The sequence below is a fragment of the Orycteropus afer genome, unplaced genomic scaffold, assembly GCF_000298275.1.
Source record: "Orycteropus afer afer isolate SDZICR_OR568_19922 unplaced genomic scaffold, OryAfe1.0 scaffold00219, whole genome shotgun sequence".
NCBI lineage: Eukaryota > Metazoa > Chordata > Mammalia > Tubulidentata > Orycteropodidae > Orycteropus > Orycteropus afer.
In genome coordinates, this window is record NW_006921806.1 from 1,073,152 (window position 1) to 1,087,621 (window position 14,470).

Below are 14,470 nucleotides of genomic sequence, written 5' to 3' on the forward strand. Positions count from 1 at the left end.
GGTCTACTAGAAATTACAAATTGAAGAGGAAGGTGAGGCATTCACTGTCAAAAAGAACATTTGAAGCTCTATCCTGAAGTGCATGCTGTTAGTGATAGGATAATATCCATATGCCTACAAGGAAGAAAAGTTAATACTACTATTTTTCTAAAATACGTACCAATCACTACAGCCAAAGATGTAGAAATTGAAGATTTTTACCTATTTCTGCCGTTTGAAATTGATCATACATTACAATCAAGATGTATTGATAATTATTGCAAAAGTTAGAAACAGAGAAGCAGCATATTGGTAGTTGGAAAACGTGGCTTTGGTGATAGAAATGATTGTGGAAGTTACATGAAAGAATTTTGTAAGACCAACAACTTATTCATTGCAAATACCTTTTTCATCAACATAAAAAGCAACTATACATGTGGACCTCACTGGATGGAATACACAGGAATCAAATCAACTACATCTGTGGAAACAGACAATAGAGAAGCTCAAGATCAGGGGCTGACTGTGGAACAGATCATCAACTACTTATAAATTTAATTTGAAGCTGAATAAAATTAAAACAAGTCCATGAGACCCAAAATATGATCTTGAGTTTATCCTACCTGAATTTAGAGATGATCTGAAGAATAGATTTGATACATTGAGTACTGTGACCAAAGACCAGAGGAGTTGTGTGATGACATCAAGTATATCATACATGAAGAAAGCAAAACGTCATTAAAAAGACAGGAAAGAAAGAAAAGACCAAAATGGATGTCAGAAGAGACTCTGAAAGTTGCTTCTGAATGTAGGGTAGTGTCTTGGTTCTCTAGGCTGCTATAATAGGAAGACCATAAGTGGATGGTTTAACAAACAGGAATTTATTCTTTTATGGTTAAAAAAAATCCAAAAAACCCACTGCCATAAGTTAATTCCAACTCATAGCGACCCTTATTGGTTTCTAAGGTGATAAATCTTTATGGGAAGTAGATTGCCCTGTCTTCTTTCTGCAGAGTGGCTGGTGAGTTTGAACCACCAGCCTTCTGATTAGTAGTCAAATGCCTTAGGCACTGCACCACCACCGCTCCTTTTTTACAGTTTAAGAGGCTAGAAATGTGAATTCACAGTGTTGGCTCTAGGGGCTGGGTGAAGGCCCCTCAATCTTAGGCTTCAGCTCTGCCTCTTGTTCCGGGCCCACTGGAGCTGGAGGCATCTTCTAGCTCACACAGCTACTGGATGCTGAGGCTGACAAACCAAACCGAAGACTGGCAGAAAAAATGTCACATTCTTAACATCAGGAAACAATATAGCAGGCCACTGGTTCAAGTCCAGGAACTGGAGATGAAGACTTGGTCAAGTGCAGGATCCAAAATGTACCAAGAAGCTAGAGACTTTTCTCAAAGCTTCTCCATATATACTGGAAGCAGGCCACACTGCAAGGGCAACTTCCTTTCAGCCAATTGGGTCCTCACAGCAGATTCCACCATGGGGGTGATTACATGATGGGGAATAATTATATCCACTGTTAAAACGTTCAAAACCACGGTCTAGCCAGGTTGACACACAACCTTAATTACCGCAAGTAGCTAAAGCAAATGGAAGAACTGAAGAATTAAAAGACCTGAACTGAAGATTTCAAAGGGCAGCTGAGAAGACAAGTAAGGTATTATAATGAAATGTCCAAAGACCTAGAGTTAGAAAACCAAAAGGGAAGACCACACTGGGCCTTTGTCAAGTTGGAAGAACTGAAGAGAAAATTCATACCTCAAGTTGCAGTATTGAAGGATTCTATGGGCAACATACTGAACAATGCCAGAGGCATCAGAAGATGATGAATGGAATACACAGTCACTATAACAAAAAGAATTGGTTGATGTTCAGCTATTTTAGGATGTAGCATATGATCAAGAACTGATGGCAGTGAAGGAAGAAATCCAAGCTGCACTGAAAGAATTAGCAAAACTCTAGGAAGTGACAGATTAACTGTTGAGATGTTCAACAAATGGATGCAGTTCTGGAAGCGCTCACTTTTTTATGCCAAGAAGTTTGGAAGACAGCTCCCTGGCCAACTGGCTAGAAGAGATCCATATTTGTGCCCATTCCAAAGAAAGGTGATCCAACGGAGTTCAGAAATTATTGAAAACTATCATTAATAGTACATGCAAGTGAAATTTTGCTGAAGATAGTTCAAAAACAGTTGCAGTAGTTTTATTGACAGGGAACTGCCAGAAATTTAGGAGAGGATGTGGAACAAAGGGCATCATTGCTAACATCAGATGGATCTTGGCTGAAGCAAAGAATACCAGAAAGGTGTTTACCTGTGTTTTATTGACTATAGTAAGTCATTTGACTATGTGGATCATAATAAATTTTGTGGATAACATTGTGAGAAATGGGAATTCCAGACACTTAATCATGCTCATGAGGAACCTGTACATAAATAAAGAGACAGTCCCTTGAACAGAGCAAGAGGATACTGCATGGTTTAAAATTAGGAAAGGTGTGCATCAGGGTTGTATCCTTTCATCACACTTATTCAATCTGTATGCTGAGCAAATAATCTGAGAAACTGGACTATATGAAGAAGAATGCAACATCAGGATTGGAGACCCCCCCCCCCCCGTTTAACCACCTGCTGTATGCAAAAGACACAATTTTGCTGAAAGTGAAGAAGACTTGAAGCTACTGTGAAGGTCAAAGATTACAGCCTTCAATATGGATTAAACCTCATCATAAAGAAAATAAAATTCTTTACAACTGGACCAATAAGTGACATCATGATAAATAAGAAAAGATTGTCAAGGATTTAATTTTACTTGGATCACAATCAACCCACGGAAGCAGCAGTCAGGAAATCAAATGACACATTGCATTGAACAAATCTGCTGCAAAAGACCTCTTTAAAGTGTTAAAGGGAGCTCTGGTAGAGTAGTGCCTAAGGCACTTGACTGCTAACCAGAAGGCTAGTGGTTCAAACCCACCAGCCACTCTTCAGAAGGAAGATGGGGCAATCTACTTCCATAGTGATACTGCCTTGAAAACCCAAGGAGGGGTCACTATGAGTAGGGTCCAACTCAACGGCACATAACAATAACAACAACAACAACAAAAGTATTGAAGAGTGATGATGTCAGTTTGAAGACTGAGGTGTGCCTGACTCAGGCCATGGTATTTTCAATAGCCTCATTTGCTTTTGAGAACTACACCACAAATAAAAGGACTGCAGAAGAATTTGCATTTGAATTGTTGTGTTGGAGAATACTGAATGTACCGTGGACTCCTGGGAGAATGAATAAATGTGTCTTGGAGGATGTTCAGATGGAAAGATCCTTATAAATGAGAAGGACCAGACTTCATCTCTTGTACTTTCATCAAGTTGTCAGAAGGGACAAATCCCTGGACAACACTAAAGCAGAGAGTCAGAGACAAAGAAAAAGATGCTCAACAAGATGGATTGACACAGTGGCTGCAACAAGGCGCTCAAGTATAGCAGCAATTGTGAGGACGGTGCAGGATCAGGCGGTGCTTCGTTCTGTTGTGGGTATTAGTCATGACTGACTCAACAGCACCTAACAACACAACTGTAATAGAAAAGAACAAACTGTTGCCACATGCATTGGCAGGGATACATTTTATAGGCATTACACTAATGAAAGAACCAATCATAAAAGTGTACGTATGTATGATTTATGTAAAATTAAAGAACAGGCTAAAGTAATTTATGGTGAGCAAATTACAATAATAGCTATCTTTGCAGGATGTCAGTGGTGACTGGAGGGCCAGAAATGGTCTATGTTTAATATATGTGGTGGTTACTTGGGGGTATGTATACATAAAGTTTGTTTAGTTGTACAGCTACAACTAGTGCACTTCATTACATGTAAATTATGCTTTGATAAACAGGTGAAATAGGTTTATGGAGCACATGTCATGTAACATACATTTGGGTACACTAGTGAACAACACCTTCCTGCCCACCCAGTGCTGACTATCACATGCAAAAGACAACAAACTAGCAGTTGAAATGGAATATCTTCAGCTACTGTCCTCCAGCCTCAGAAATTTCTCTTGATTCAGGACATCCCCAAATCACAGCTCTTTGACAGGGGTCCTTGTGTTTGTGAACATGAGTTTAACAACCCACAAGACACATGATATCATTGGGCTCAAGGGGGAATTTATTTAACTTTGATGCTTTGGGGTCTGTGAGATGGGTTGGTACCAGGTTTATGTTTCTGTCTGTGTGTCCCTCCCTGTCCCCAGAGCCCAAAGCGGTGTTTGCCAAAGAGCAGCCAGCACGGAATGAGGTGCAGGCCGAGGCAGGGGCCAGCGCCACGCTGAGCTGTGAGGTGGCCAAGGCCCAGACGGAGGTGGTGTGGTACAAGAACGGGAAGAAACTGAGTGCCAGCTCAAGGGTGCATGTGGAGGCTGCAGGCCGGCGGCGGCAACTGGTGATACAACAGGCAGGCAAGGCAGATGCTGGGGAGTACATGTGTGAGGCTGGGGGCCAGAAGGTCTCTTTCCACCTGGACGTCAAAGGTGAGTCCTCTGGGGTGATAGTCGTGGAGGGCTTGTTTGGAGATAATGATGTGACTGCTTTTTCTCCTCAACAGATCTTTGTGCTATTTCTACTAGCCTTTGTGTCTCATACTGTCCATCCTCACACCTTATTAATTTTCTACCCAAGGTTGAAGCCACAGGAGGCTGCTTGGGATTGGTGTGTAAGGAAGGGAGAGAGGCAGTTTTCCCTCAAGTAGTTTTCCCAGGCGGGAATGCTTAATCACACAGTCCTAGCCCCTGCCCAGATCCCTTCTTTCTTGATTTCCAGGGCTCTAGACTGGGCAATGTATTTCCATAGAGATACTGCCTTGGAAACCCAAGGAGAGATAGCTGTGAGTTGGAATTGACTCAATAGCAGTGAGGATTTTTTTTTTTTTTTTTTTAAGTTTTTGGCTCAGTCCACTGTTTAGAACCTGAGGTACACCAGGTGATTCTCACCTGGGTTATTTGAATATCCTCCTGTTAGCTGGTCTGGGAGTTCCCACATGTTCTTATCCAGTACTACATGGGGTTTCTAACTAGCAAGAGTTGTTTGAATCCCATTGAGGCAGGGGAGGGGAGACTTAGTCACCCAGTAATGCTAGCATTATTAAGACTGAACTTTGGATTATCACAATTTTAAGTGTTCTGGGATACTTGTGCCTACTTCCATATAGATAGTGAAAGTCTCTGTGTGTCTTTAGGTAGCAAACTCTAGAGTCATGTTGTGTTGCAATGTCTATGCAAAGTAAATGAAGAATGGAGGATTGATAGGTAAGCTCCAGTGAGTTTTAGAATTCTCTTTTTAAGCAAATTTTATTTTTTCTTTGTCTTCAGTTAGAACATTCTTTGTGAAATTTCTCTTGGTATTTGATATATAAATTTAGAAATGAAGGGAATAAGTAGCTCACACTACATCAGCATACCTTATTAAGGAGAAGTTAGTTACTCTGATAACAGCCACTGATCTCTAGTATTTCATAAACATTTTTTTAATCAGTATGTGTATATCTTCTTGTCTGGTTCATAGGGAAGTCTTGGAACTAATTTTATTTTCCTTTTATGAAGAGTCTTAACCTCAAGTTAATTTTTTTTTTTCTTTCTGAAAAAGACCTCTTTAAAGCTTGAAAATGCAAAGATAGCACTTTGATGACTAAGGTACTCCTGAGCCAAGTTATGACCTTTTTTTTTTTTTTTTTTAAATTGTGATTTGGGTGAAAATTTACAGAATAAATTCACTTTCCATACAGCAGTTTACATACACTTTGTCTTATGACATTGACTACAATTTACCCCAATGCAACAGCACCCCTCCCACTTCCTCCCAATAGTTACCTCTTCCCTGTGTCCATCCCTCCATGCACTCCTACCCCCTGAGCTGTACATTAACAGCCCTTTTTTCTCCCATGACTGTTTTCTCCAAGGAGTGTATCTGCCTCAGGTAAATGTTCAACTCATATGCCTGTCTTTTGTTTGGCTCAAAGCCACAGGTGTGGGTTAAATTCCAGATCTGAAGGGTAGCTAAAAGGCATCGTCTCAGGGGTTCCATCAGGCTCTATCAGACCAGCAAACCTGGCCCCCCCTTTTTTCTTCCAAATGATTTTGAGTTTTGTTCCACATTGTTCTCCCTCTCTATCCAGGATCTCCTACATAGATCTCCCTCCAAGTGGTTGACAGTGGTAGCCAGGCACCATCTAGTTCTTCTGGTCTCATAGTCACATAGGCTATGGATTGCATAGCGTTCCAGTTGCTAGGACTGATTGTTTCCATGAATCTTTGGTTTTCTTCTCTCTTCTTTGCTCTGAACAAGGAGAGACCCATTATTGTGTCTAGATGGCTGCTTGCAAGCTTTTAAGATCCCAGTCGCTACTCACCAAAGTAAGAGGTGGAACAATGTTTTGTGTTGTACATTATACCAATTGAGCTTGATGTCCCCTGCGACTATGGTCCCAAGCCCACCAGTTCAACTACTCAGTCCCTCTGGGTAGTTGGCTGTGACCAGGAAGTGACTACAACCTTGCCCCTTGTCAGCTCTACTATACACCTGGGAATTCTTACAGATCATACAAATACACTTATAGGATCATTGAAGATATGACCTTTTTAATTGCCCCTTATGTATGCAAAAACTGAATAGTGAAAAAAGGAAGACCAAAGAATTGATGTGTTTGAACTGTGGTGTTGATGAAGAATACTGAATATACTGTGGATTGCAAAAATAACAAGCAAATGAGTCTTAAGCAAAATACAACCAGAATGTGTCTTGGAAGCAAGGATGGCAGGACTTCAACCTGCTTACTTTGGATACTTCATCAGGAAAGACCAATTGCTAGAAAAGAACTAAGAAAGGGCTGCAGCCCCACATTTGACCTCTAGGTGCCACTACATAACAGTGTGATATTGTGTCAGTATATTATATGTTGGGAGCCCTGGTAGCATAGAGCCTAAGGCACTTGACTGCTAACCAGAAGGCTGGTGGTTCAAACCCACCAGCCACTCCTCAGAAGGAAGATGGGGCAATCTGCTTCCATAGTGATACTGCCTCGGAAACCCAAGGAGGGGTCACTATGAGTCGGGTCCGACTCGATGGTACATAACAACAACAACAATATTATATATTGTGGGTGCATATAGATATAAAAAAGGAGGCCTGGTGGCTCATCAGTTAAGCACTTGGCTGCTAACTGAAATATTGGTAGTTCAGAGCCACCCAGTGGCATTGTATTCTGAGAAAGAGCTGGTGATCTACTCCCATAAAGATTCAGAAAACCAAACCAAACTCACTGCCATTGGATTGCAGCCTAGAAAACCATATGAGGCAATTCTGCTCTGTCACATGCAATCTCTATGAGTTGAAATTGGCTCCAATAACTGAAAGAGTACAGGTGGCAATTTTAATGTCAGACAAAATAAACTTTAAGTCAAAATGCATTAGAAAAGATAAAGAAGGACATTATATAATGGTATACAAAGCAAACATTGATAGAATTGAAAGGAGTAATAGACAATTGTACATTAATAGGTGGACACTTCAATACACTACTCTTGATAAGGGACAGACCATCTAGAAAGAAAATCAGTAAGGAAACATCGCACCTGAATGACACTATAGCTGACTGTACTTAACAGATATATTTGGAACACTACACCCAACAACAGTACAATATACATGTTTCTCCAATGCAGATAGATCATTTCCAGGATAGACCACATGTTATATCATAAAGCAAGTCTCAATAAATTTTAAAAATATTGAAATAATACACAATATTTTTTTCTGAATGCAAGGAGTGAAATTAGAAATAAGTAACAGAAAAAAAATGTGGAAAATACACAAATATATGGAAATTGAACAATGTACTTTTCAACAACAAATGGGTCAAGGAAAAAGTCAAAGAGAAGTCAGAAAATACTTAGAGTTGAATTAAAATGACAATACACCTTATCAAAATTTTTGAGACAGCAAAAGTGGTTCTCTGAGGGAAATTTATATTGTATAAGCCTATATTAAAAAGGAGGAAAGATCGTGAATCAATAACCTAACTTTACAATGTAAGGAATTAGGAAAAGAAGAGTGAACTAAATCAAAAGCAGTCAAAAGAAGGGAGATAACAAAGTTCAGAGCAGAGATAAATGAAATAGAGAATAAACAAATAATGAAGAATGAAACCAGAAGTTGATTTTTTTCAAAAAGATAAATAAAATCAATAAGACTTTGGCTTCTGACAAGAAGAAAAGAAAGAAGATGCAAATATATAAAATCAGAAATGAAAGAAGGTGGGGACATTACAACAGACCTGACAGAAACAAAAAGGATCATTAGAGAATACATCAGAGAACAATTATATGCTGCCAAACTATTAAATATGGCTGAAATGGACAAACTTCTATAAATACATAAAGTACCTAAATTGACTTGAGAAGAAATAGAAGAAACAACAGGACCATAAAAAGTGAAGAGATAGAATCACAGCCTCACAAGAAAGAAAAGTTGTGGAGCAGAGGGCTTCTCTAGGGAATTCTGCCTGTGGAACAGGTGACCCCAATCCTTCTTAAACTTTTCCAAAAAACAGATTTAGGAGTGAAAATTTCCTAAGTCATTCTATGAAGCTATGAAGCTAACATCACTCTGATACTAAATCCAGAACACATCATCACAAGAAAAGAAAACTACAGATCAATATTCCTTATGAATGTAGATGCAAAAATCCTTAACAAAATACTAGTAAACTGAGTTCAAAAATATATTAGAAGGATTATGCACAACAATCAAGGATTTATCTCAGGAATGCAAGGGTGGTTCAACATTAGAAAATAACTGTAATACTGCATATTAATAGAATAAAGGATAAATGCCACAACAATCATCTCCATTGAAGCATTTGAAAAAACCCAAAACATTTTCATGATAAAAACACTAAACAACCTTAGGAATAGAAAAGTAATTTCTCAAAATGATAAAAGACATGCATGAAAATTGCACAGATAACATCATACTCACTGGAGAAAAACTGAAACCTTTTCCTTTAAGGTCAAGAACAAGACGAAGATGCCTGCTCTTATCATTGCTATTTAATATTGTACTGGAAGTTCTAGCCAGAGAAATCAAGCAATAAAAAGAGATAAAAGAAACCCAAACAGGAAAGGAAAAAGTAAAACTATCCTTTTTCACTGTTTACATGATTCTATATACAGACCTCAAAGAATCCACAAGAAAGATATGAGAACTATTAAGTAAATTCAGCAAAGTGATAGGATACAAGGTCGAAACATAAAAATAAGTCAGATTTTTATACATCAGCAATAAGCAAGATGAAAAAAAAATCAAGAAAACAATTTTATTTACAATAGCAGTTAAAAGATAAATACCCCTGGATAAATTTAATGAGGGAGATGAAAGACTTGTACACTGAAAGCTATAAAACATTACTGACACAAATTAGAGAAAACCTAAATAAATGGAAGAATACACGAAGCTTATGGATTAGAAGATTTAATATTGTTAAGATGTCAGTTTTACCTAAAGCAATCTATGGATTGCACATAATGCATGTCAAAATTCCAACAGTCTGGAAAAATGGAAAAGCCAATGCTCAAATTTATATGGAACCACAAGGGACCACAGTTAGCCTAAGTAATCTGATATTAACATGCAATCAAGATGCACTGGTTAGTACTGGTGATTGGAATGTGAAAGTTGGAAAAAAAGAAGAATCATTGATAGTTGGAAAATATGGCCGCGGTGACAGAAATGATGCCAGAGATCACATGATAGAATTTTGCCAGAACAAATGACTTATTAATTGCAAATAACTTTTCTCAACAACATAAACAGCAGTCTATGCATATGGACCTCCCCAGATGGAATACACAGGAATCAGATCGACTACATTTGTGGAAAGAGGCAATGAGAAAGCTCAATATCTTCTGTCAAAATAAGACCAGGAAGTGATTGTGAAACGAACAATCAATTGTCATATGCAAATTCAAGTTGATGCTGAAGAAAATGAAAACAAGTGCATGGGAACCAAAATATGATCTTGCTTATATCCCACCTGAATTTAGAGACCATTGGAAGAACAGATTTGCTACATTGAACCCCAGTGACTGAAAACCAGATGAGTTGTGGGCTGACATCAAGAACATCATACATAAAGAAAGCAAACAGTCATTAAAAAAGCAAGAAAGGAAGAAAAGACCAAAATGGATGTCAGAAGAGACTCTGAAACTTGCTCTTGAGCTGAGAGAAGCTAAAGAGAATGGAAGAAATGATAAGATAAAAGAGCTGAACAGAAGATTTCAAAGGGCAGCTCAAAAAGACAAAGTGAAGTATTATAATGAAATGTGTAAAGGCCTGGAATCAGAAAACCAAAAGGAAAGAACATGCTTGACATTTCTCAAGCTGAAAGAACTGAAGAAAAATTCAAACCTCAGGTTGCAATGTTGAAGGATTCTATGGGCAAAATATTGAATGATACAGGAAGCATCAAAAGAAAACGGAAGGAATACATAGAGTCATTGTACAAAAAAGAATTTGTTGATGTCTATCCATTTCAGGAGGTGGCATATGATCAAGAACCAGTGGTATTGAAGGAAGAAGTTTCAGCTTCACTGAAGGAATTGGCAAAAAATAAGACTCCAGGAATTGATGGAATACCCATTGAGATGTTTCAACAAACAGATGCAGCACTGGAGTTGCTTACTAATTTATGTCGGGAAATTTAGATGACAGTTATACGGCCAACTGACTGCAAGAGATCAATATTTGTGCCCATTCCAAAGAAAAGTGATCCAACAGAAGGTGCAAATTATCAAACAATATCATTAATATCAAATGCAAGTAAAATTTTGCTGAAGATAATTAAAAAATGGTTGCAGCAGTATATTGACAGGGATTTCCCAGAAATTCAAGCTGGATTCAGAAAAAGACACAGAATGAGGGATATCATTGCTGATGTGAGATGGATCTTGGCTGAAAATAAAGAATACCAGAAAGATGTTTACTTGTGTTTTATTGACGATGCAAAAACATTGAATGGTGTGGATCATAACAAACTGTGAATAACATTGAGAAGAATGGGAATTTCAGAATACTTAATTGTACTCATGAGGAACCTGTACAGACCAAGAGGCTATTGTTGGAACAGAAAAGGGGATACTGCATAGTTTAAAATCAGGAAGGGAGGTTATCAGGGTTGTATCCATACTTATTCAATCTGTATACTGAGCAAATAATCCAAGAAGCTGGACTGTATGAAGAAGAATGTGGCATCAGGATTAGAGAAAGACTCCTTAACAACCTGTGATATGCAGATGACACAATCTTGCTTGCTGAAAGTGAAGATTACTTGGAACACTTACTGATGAAGATCAAAGACTACAGTCCAGTATGGATTATACCTCAACATAAAGAAAACAAAAATCCACACAACTGGAGCAATAAGCAACATCACAATAAATGGAGAAAAGTTTGAAGGTGTCAGGGATTTCATTTTACTTGGATCCACAATCAACACCAATGGAAGCAGCAGTCAAGAAATCAGATATCATATTGCACTGGGGAAATCTGCTGCAAAACACCTCTTTAAAGTGTTAAGAAGCAAGGATACCTAAGGCACTTGACTGCTAACCAGAAGGCTGGCAGTTCAAACCCTCCAGCCACTCCTCAGAAGGAAGGTTGGGCAATCTACTTCCATAGTGATACCATCTCGGAAACCCAAGGAGGGATCACTAAGAGTTGGGTCTGACTCGACGGCACATAACGACAACACAACAACCCAAGCCATGTTTTTTTTTTTTTTTTTTTTTAATTGCCTCATATGCATGTGAAAGCTGGACAATGAATAAGGAAGACTGAAGAAGAGTTGATACCTTTGAATTATGGTATTGGTGAAGAATACTGAAAATACCATGGACTGTCAGAAGAATGAACAAATCTTTCCTGGAAGAAGTACAGACTTGAATGCTCCTTGGAATTGAAAGTGGCCAGACAGCATCTCACCTATTTTTTCATGTTACTAGAAGGGCCCATTCCCTGGAGAAGGATATCATGCTTGGTAAAGTAGAGGGTCAACAAAAAAGGTAAAGGCCTCAGCAAGATGGATTGGCACAGTGGATGGAAAAAATGGGCTTAAATATACCAAGTATTGTGATTTTGGTGCACAACTGGGCAGTGTTTCATTCTGTTGTACATTGGGTCATTATGAGTAGGAGCCAACTTGGCAGCACCTAACAACAACAGTCTCAAAAAAGAAGAAAAAGTAGGAAGACTCACACTTCTTGGTTTCAAAATATACTACAAACTACAGTAATAAAACTGTATGGTACTTGTACAATAATAGGCATATATACCAATGGAATAGAATTGAGAGTCCAGAAAAAAACTGCACATCTATGGTTAATTAATTTTCAACAAGAGTGTAAGTCCATCCAATGGAGAAAGAACAGTCTTTTCAATAAATGATGCTGAGAAAACTGGATATACACAATCAAAAGAATGAACCTGGATCCATTCCTCACCATATATATGAAAACAAATTAAAAATGGATCAAGATCCTAAATGTAAGAACCAAAACCATAAAAGTCTTAGAAAGAAATATATGGGTAATGCTTCAGGACCTAATTTTGAACAATGGGTTCTTAACTATGACACCAAAAACAAAGACAAAATTGATAAATGGGACCTTTGCAAAGTAATAATAATGGAAAAAAAAAAAACACTTTTGTTCATCAACATCTTTTATCAAAAATATGAAAAGACAACCTGCAGATTGGGAGAAAATTATTGGGAGCCATATATTGCATAAGGGTTTAATATCCAGAATATATAACACTCTTAGAAGTTAACAACAAAAAGACAAGCAATCCAATAATAATAATAATAATAATAATAATAATAAAAGACAAAGGATTGGAATAGATATTTCATCAAAGAAGAAATTCAAATGGCCAAGAAGCACATGAAAAAATGTTCAACATCGTTAGACATCAGGGAAATACAAATCAAAACCGTAAGGAGATATCACTTCACAGCCTCCTTGGGTTTCCGAGGCAGTATCACTATGGAAGTAGATAGCCCAACCTTCCTTCTGAGGAGTCTGCCTACTTAAACTAACATGAACTGAGGTAGAAAATTTGAATGTAGAACCATAACAAAGAATAAATTGGGCAGCTCATAAAAAATCTCCCAACAACAACAACAAAAAGGTCCTGGCCCAAATGGCTTTGCTAGCAAATTCTACCAAACATTCAGAGAAGAGCTGATTCTAATTCTGTTCAAACTATTGCAGAACATAGAAAAGAAGGCAATATTCCTGAATTCATTTTATGAAGCAAGAATTACTCTGATACCAAATCCAGGCAAAGGCACCACTAAAAAAGAAAATTGTAAACCAGTATCCCTCACGACCACCACTCAAATGTCAGTTTGACATACTGTGGTGGCTTGAAAGTTGGTTGTGAGGCTGGAGACTATGCCACTGGTATTTCAAATATGAGTATGATCACCAATGGGGGGGGGCAGGTTTCAGCAGAGCTTCCAGACTAAGACAGACTCAGAAGAAGGAAGGGGCCATCCACTTCTCAAAGAATTGGCCAGTGAAAACGTTATGAATAGCAGTGAAACACTGTGATGTATTACTGGAAAACTTCATGAATAATCCTAAAATGTTGTCTGATATAGTGCCAGAAGAGGAGCTTCTTAGATTGCAAGGCACTCAAAATATGACTTGGGAAGAGCTGCCTCCTTAGAGTGGAGTCAGCCTGAATGATGTGGATGGAGTAAAGCTTTCGGGACCTCCATTTGCTGATGTGGCACAACTCAAAATGAGAAGAAACAGCTGCAAACATCCATTAATAATTGGAACATAGAATGTACGAAGTACAAATCTAGGAAAATTGAAACTTGTCAAAAATGAAATGCAATGCATAAAGATCAATATCCTAGACATTAGTGAACTGAAATGGACTGGTTTTGGCCATTTTGAATCAGATAACCATATGATCTACTATGCCAGGAATGACAAATTGAAGAGGAGTGGCATGACATTCATTGTCATGCCATACAAAGAATGTTTCAAGATCTATCCTGAAGTGCAATGCTGTCAGTGATAGGATAATATCCATGCACTTATGAGGAAGGCCATTTACTATTACTATTATTCAAATTTACGTACCAACCACCAAAGCCAAAGACAATGAAATTGAAGATTTTTACCAACTTCTGCAGTCTGAAATTGACCAAACATGCAATCAAGATGTGTTGATTATTTTGGGTGATTGGAATGTAAATATTGGAAATAAAGAATCACTGGTAGTTAGAAAATATGGCCTTGGTGATAGAAATGACGCTGGAGATCACATGATAGAATTTTGCAAGACCAATGACTTATTCATTGCAAATACCTTTTTTCAACAACATAAATGGTGGCCTACATATGAACTTCACCAGAT

The 14,470-nt window shown here is 38.1% G+C and overlaps 1 protein-coding gene across 1 annotated transcript in view; it reads left to right on the forward strand.

The window, feature by feature from the left end:
• Nucleotides 1-14,470, forward strand: part of OBSCN (obscurin, cytoskeletal calmodulin and titin-interacting RhoGEF) — a 312,151-nt gene that overhangs the window by 138,123 nt on the left and 159,558 nt on the right. Inside the window, 1 exon segment of the mRNA XM_042782023.1 lies at nucleotides 4,243-4,518. Within this exon segment, the coding sequence (XP_042637957.1) occupies nucleotides 4,243-4,518 (276 nt within the window).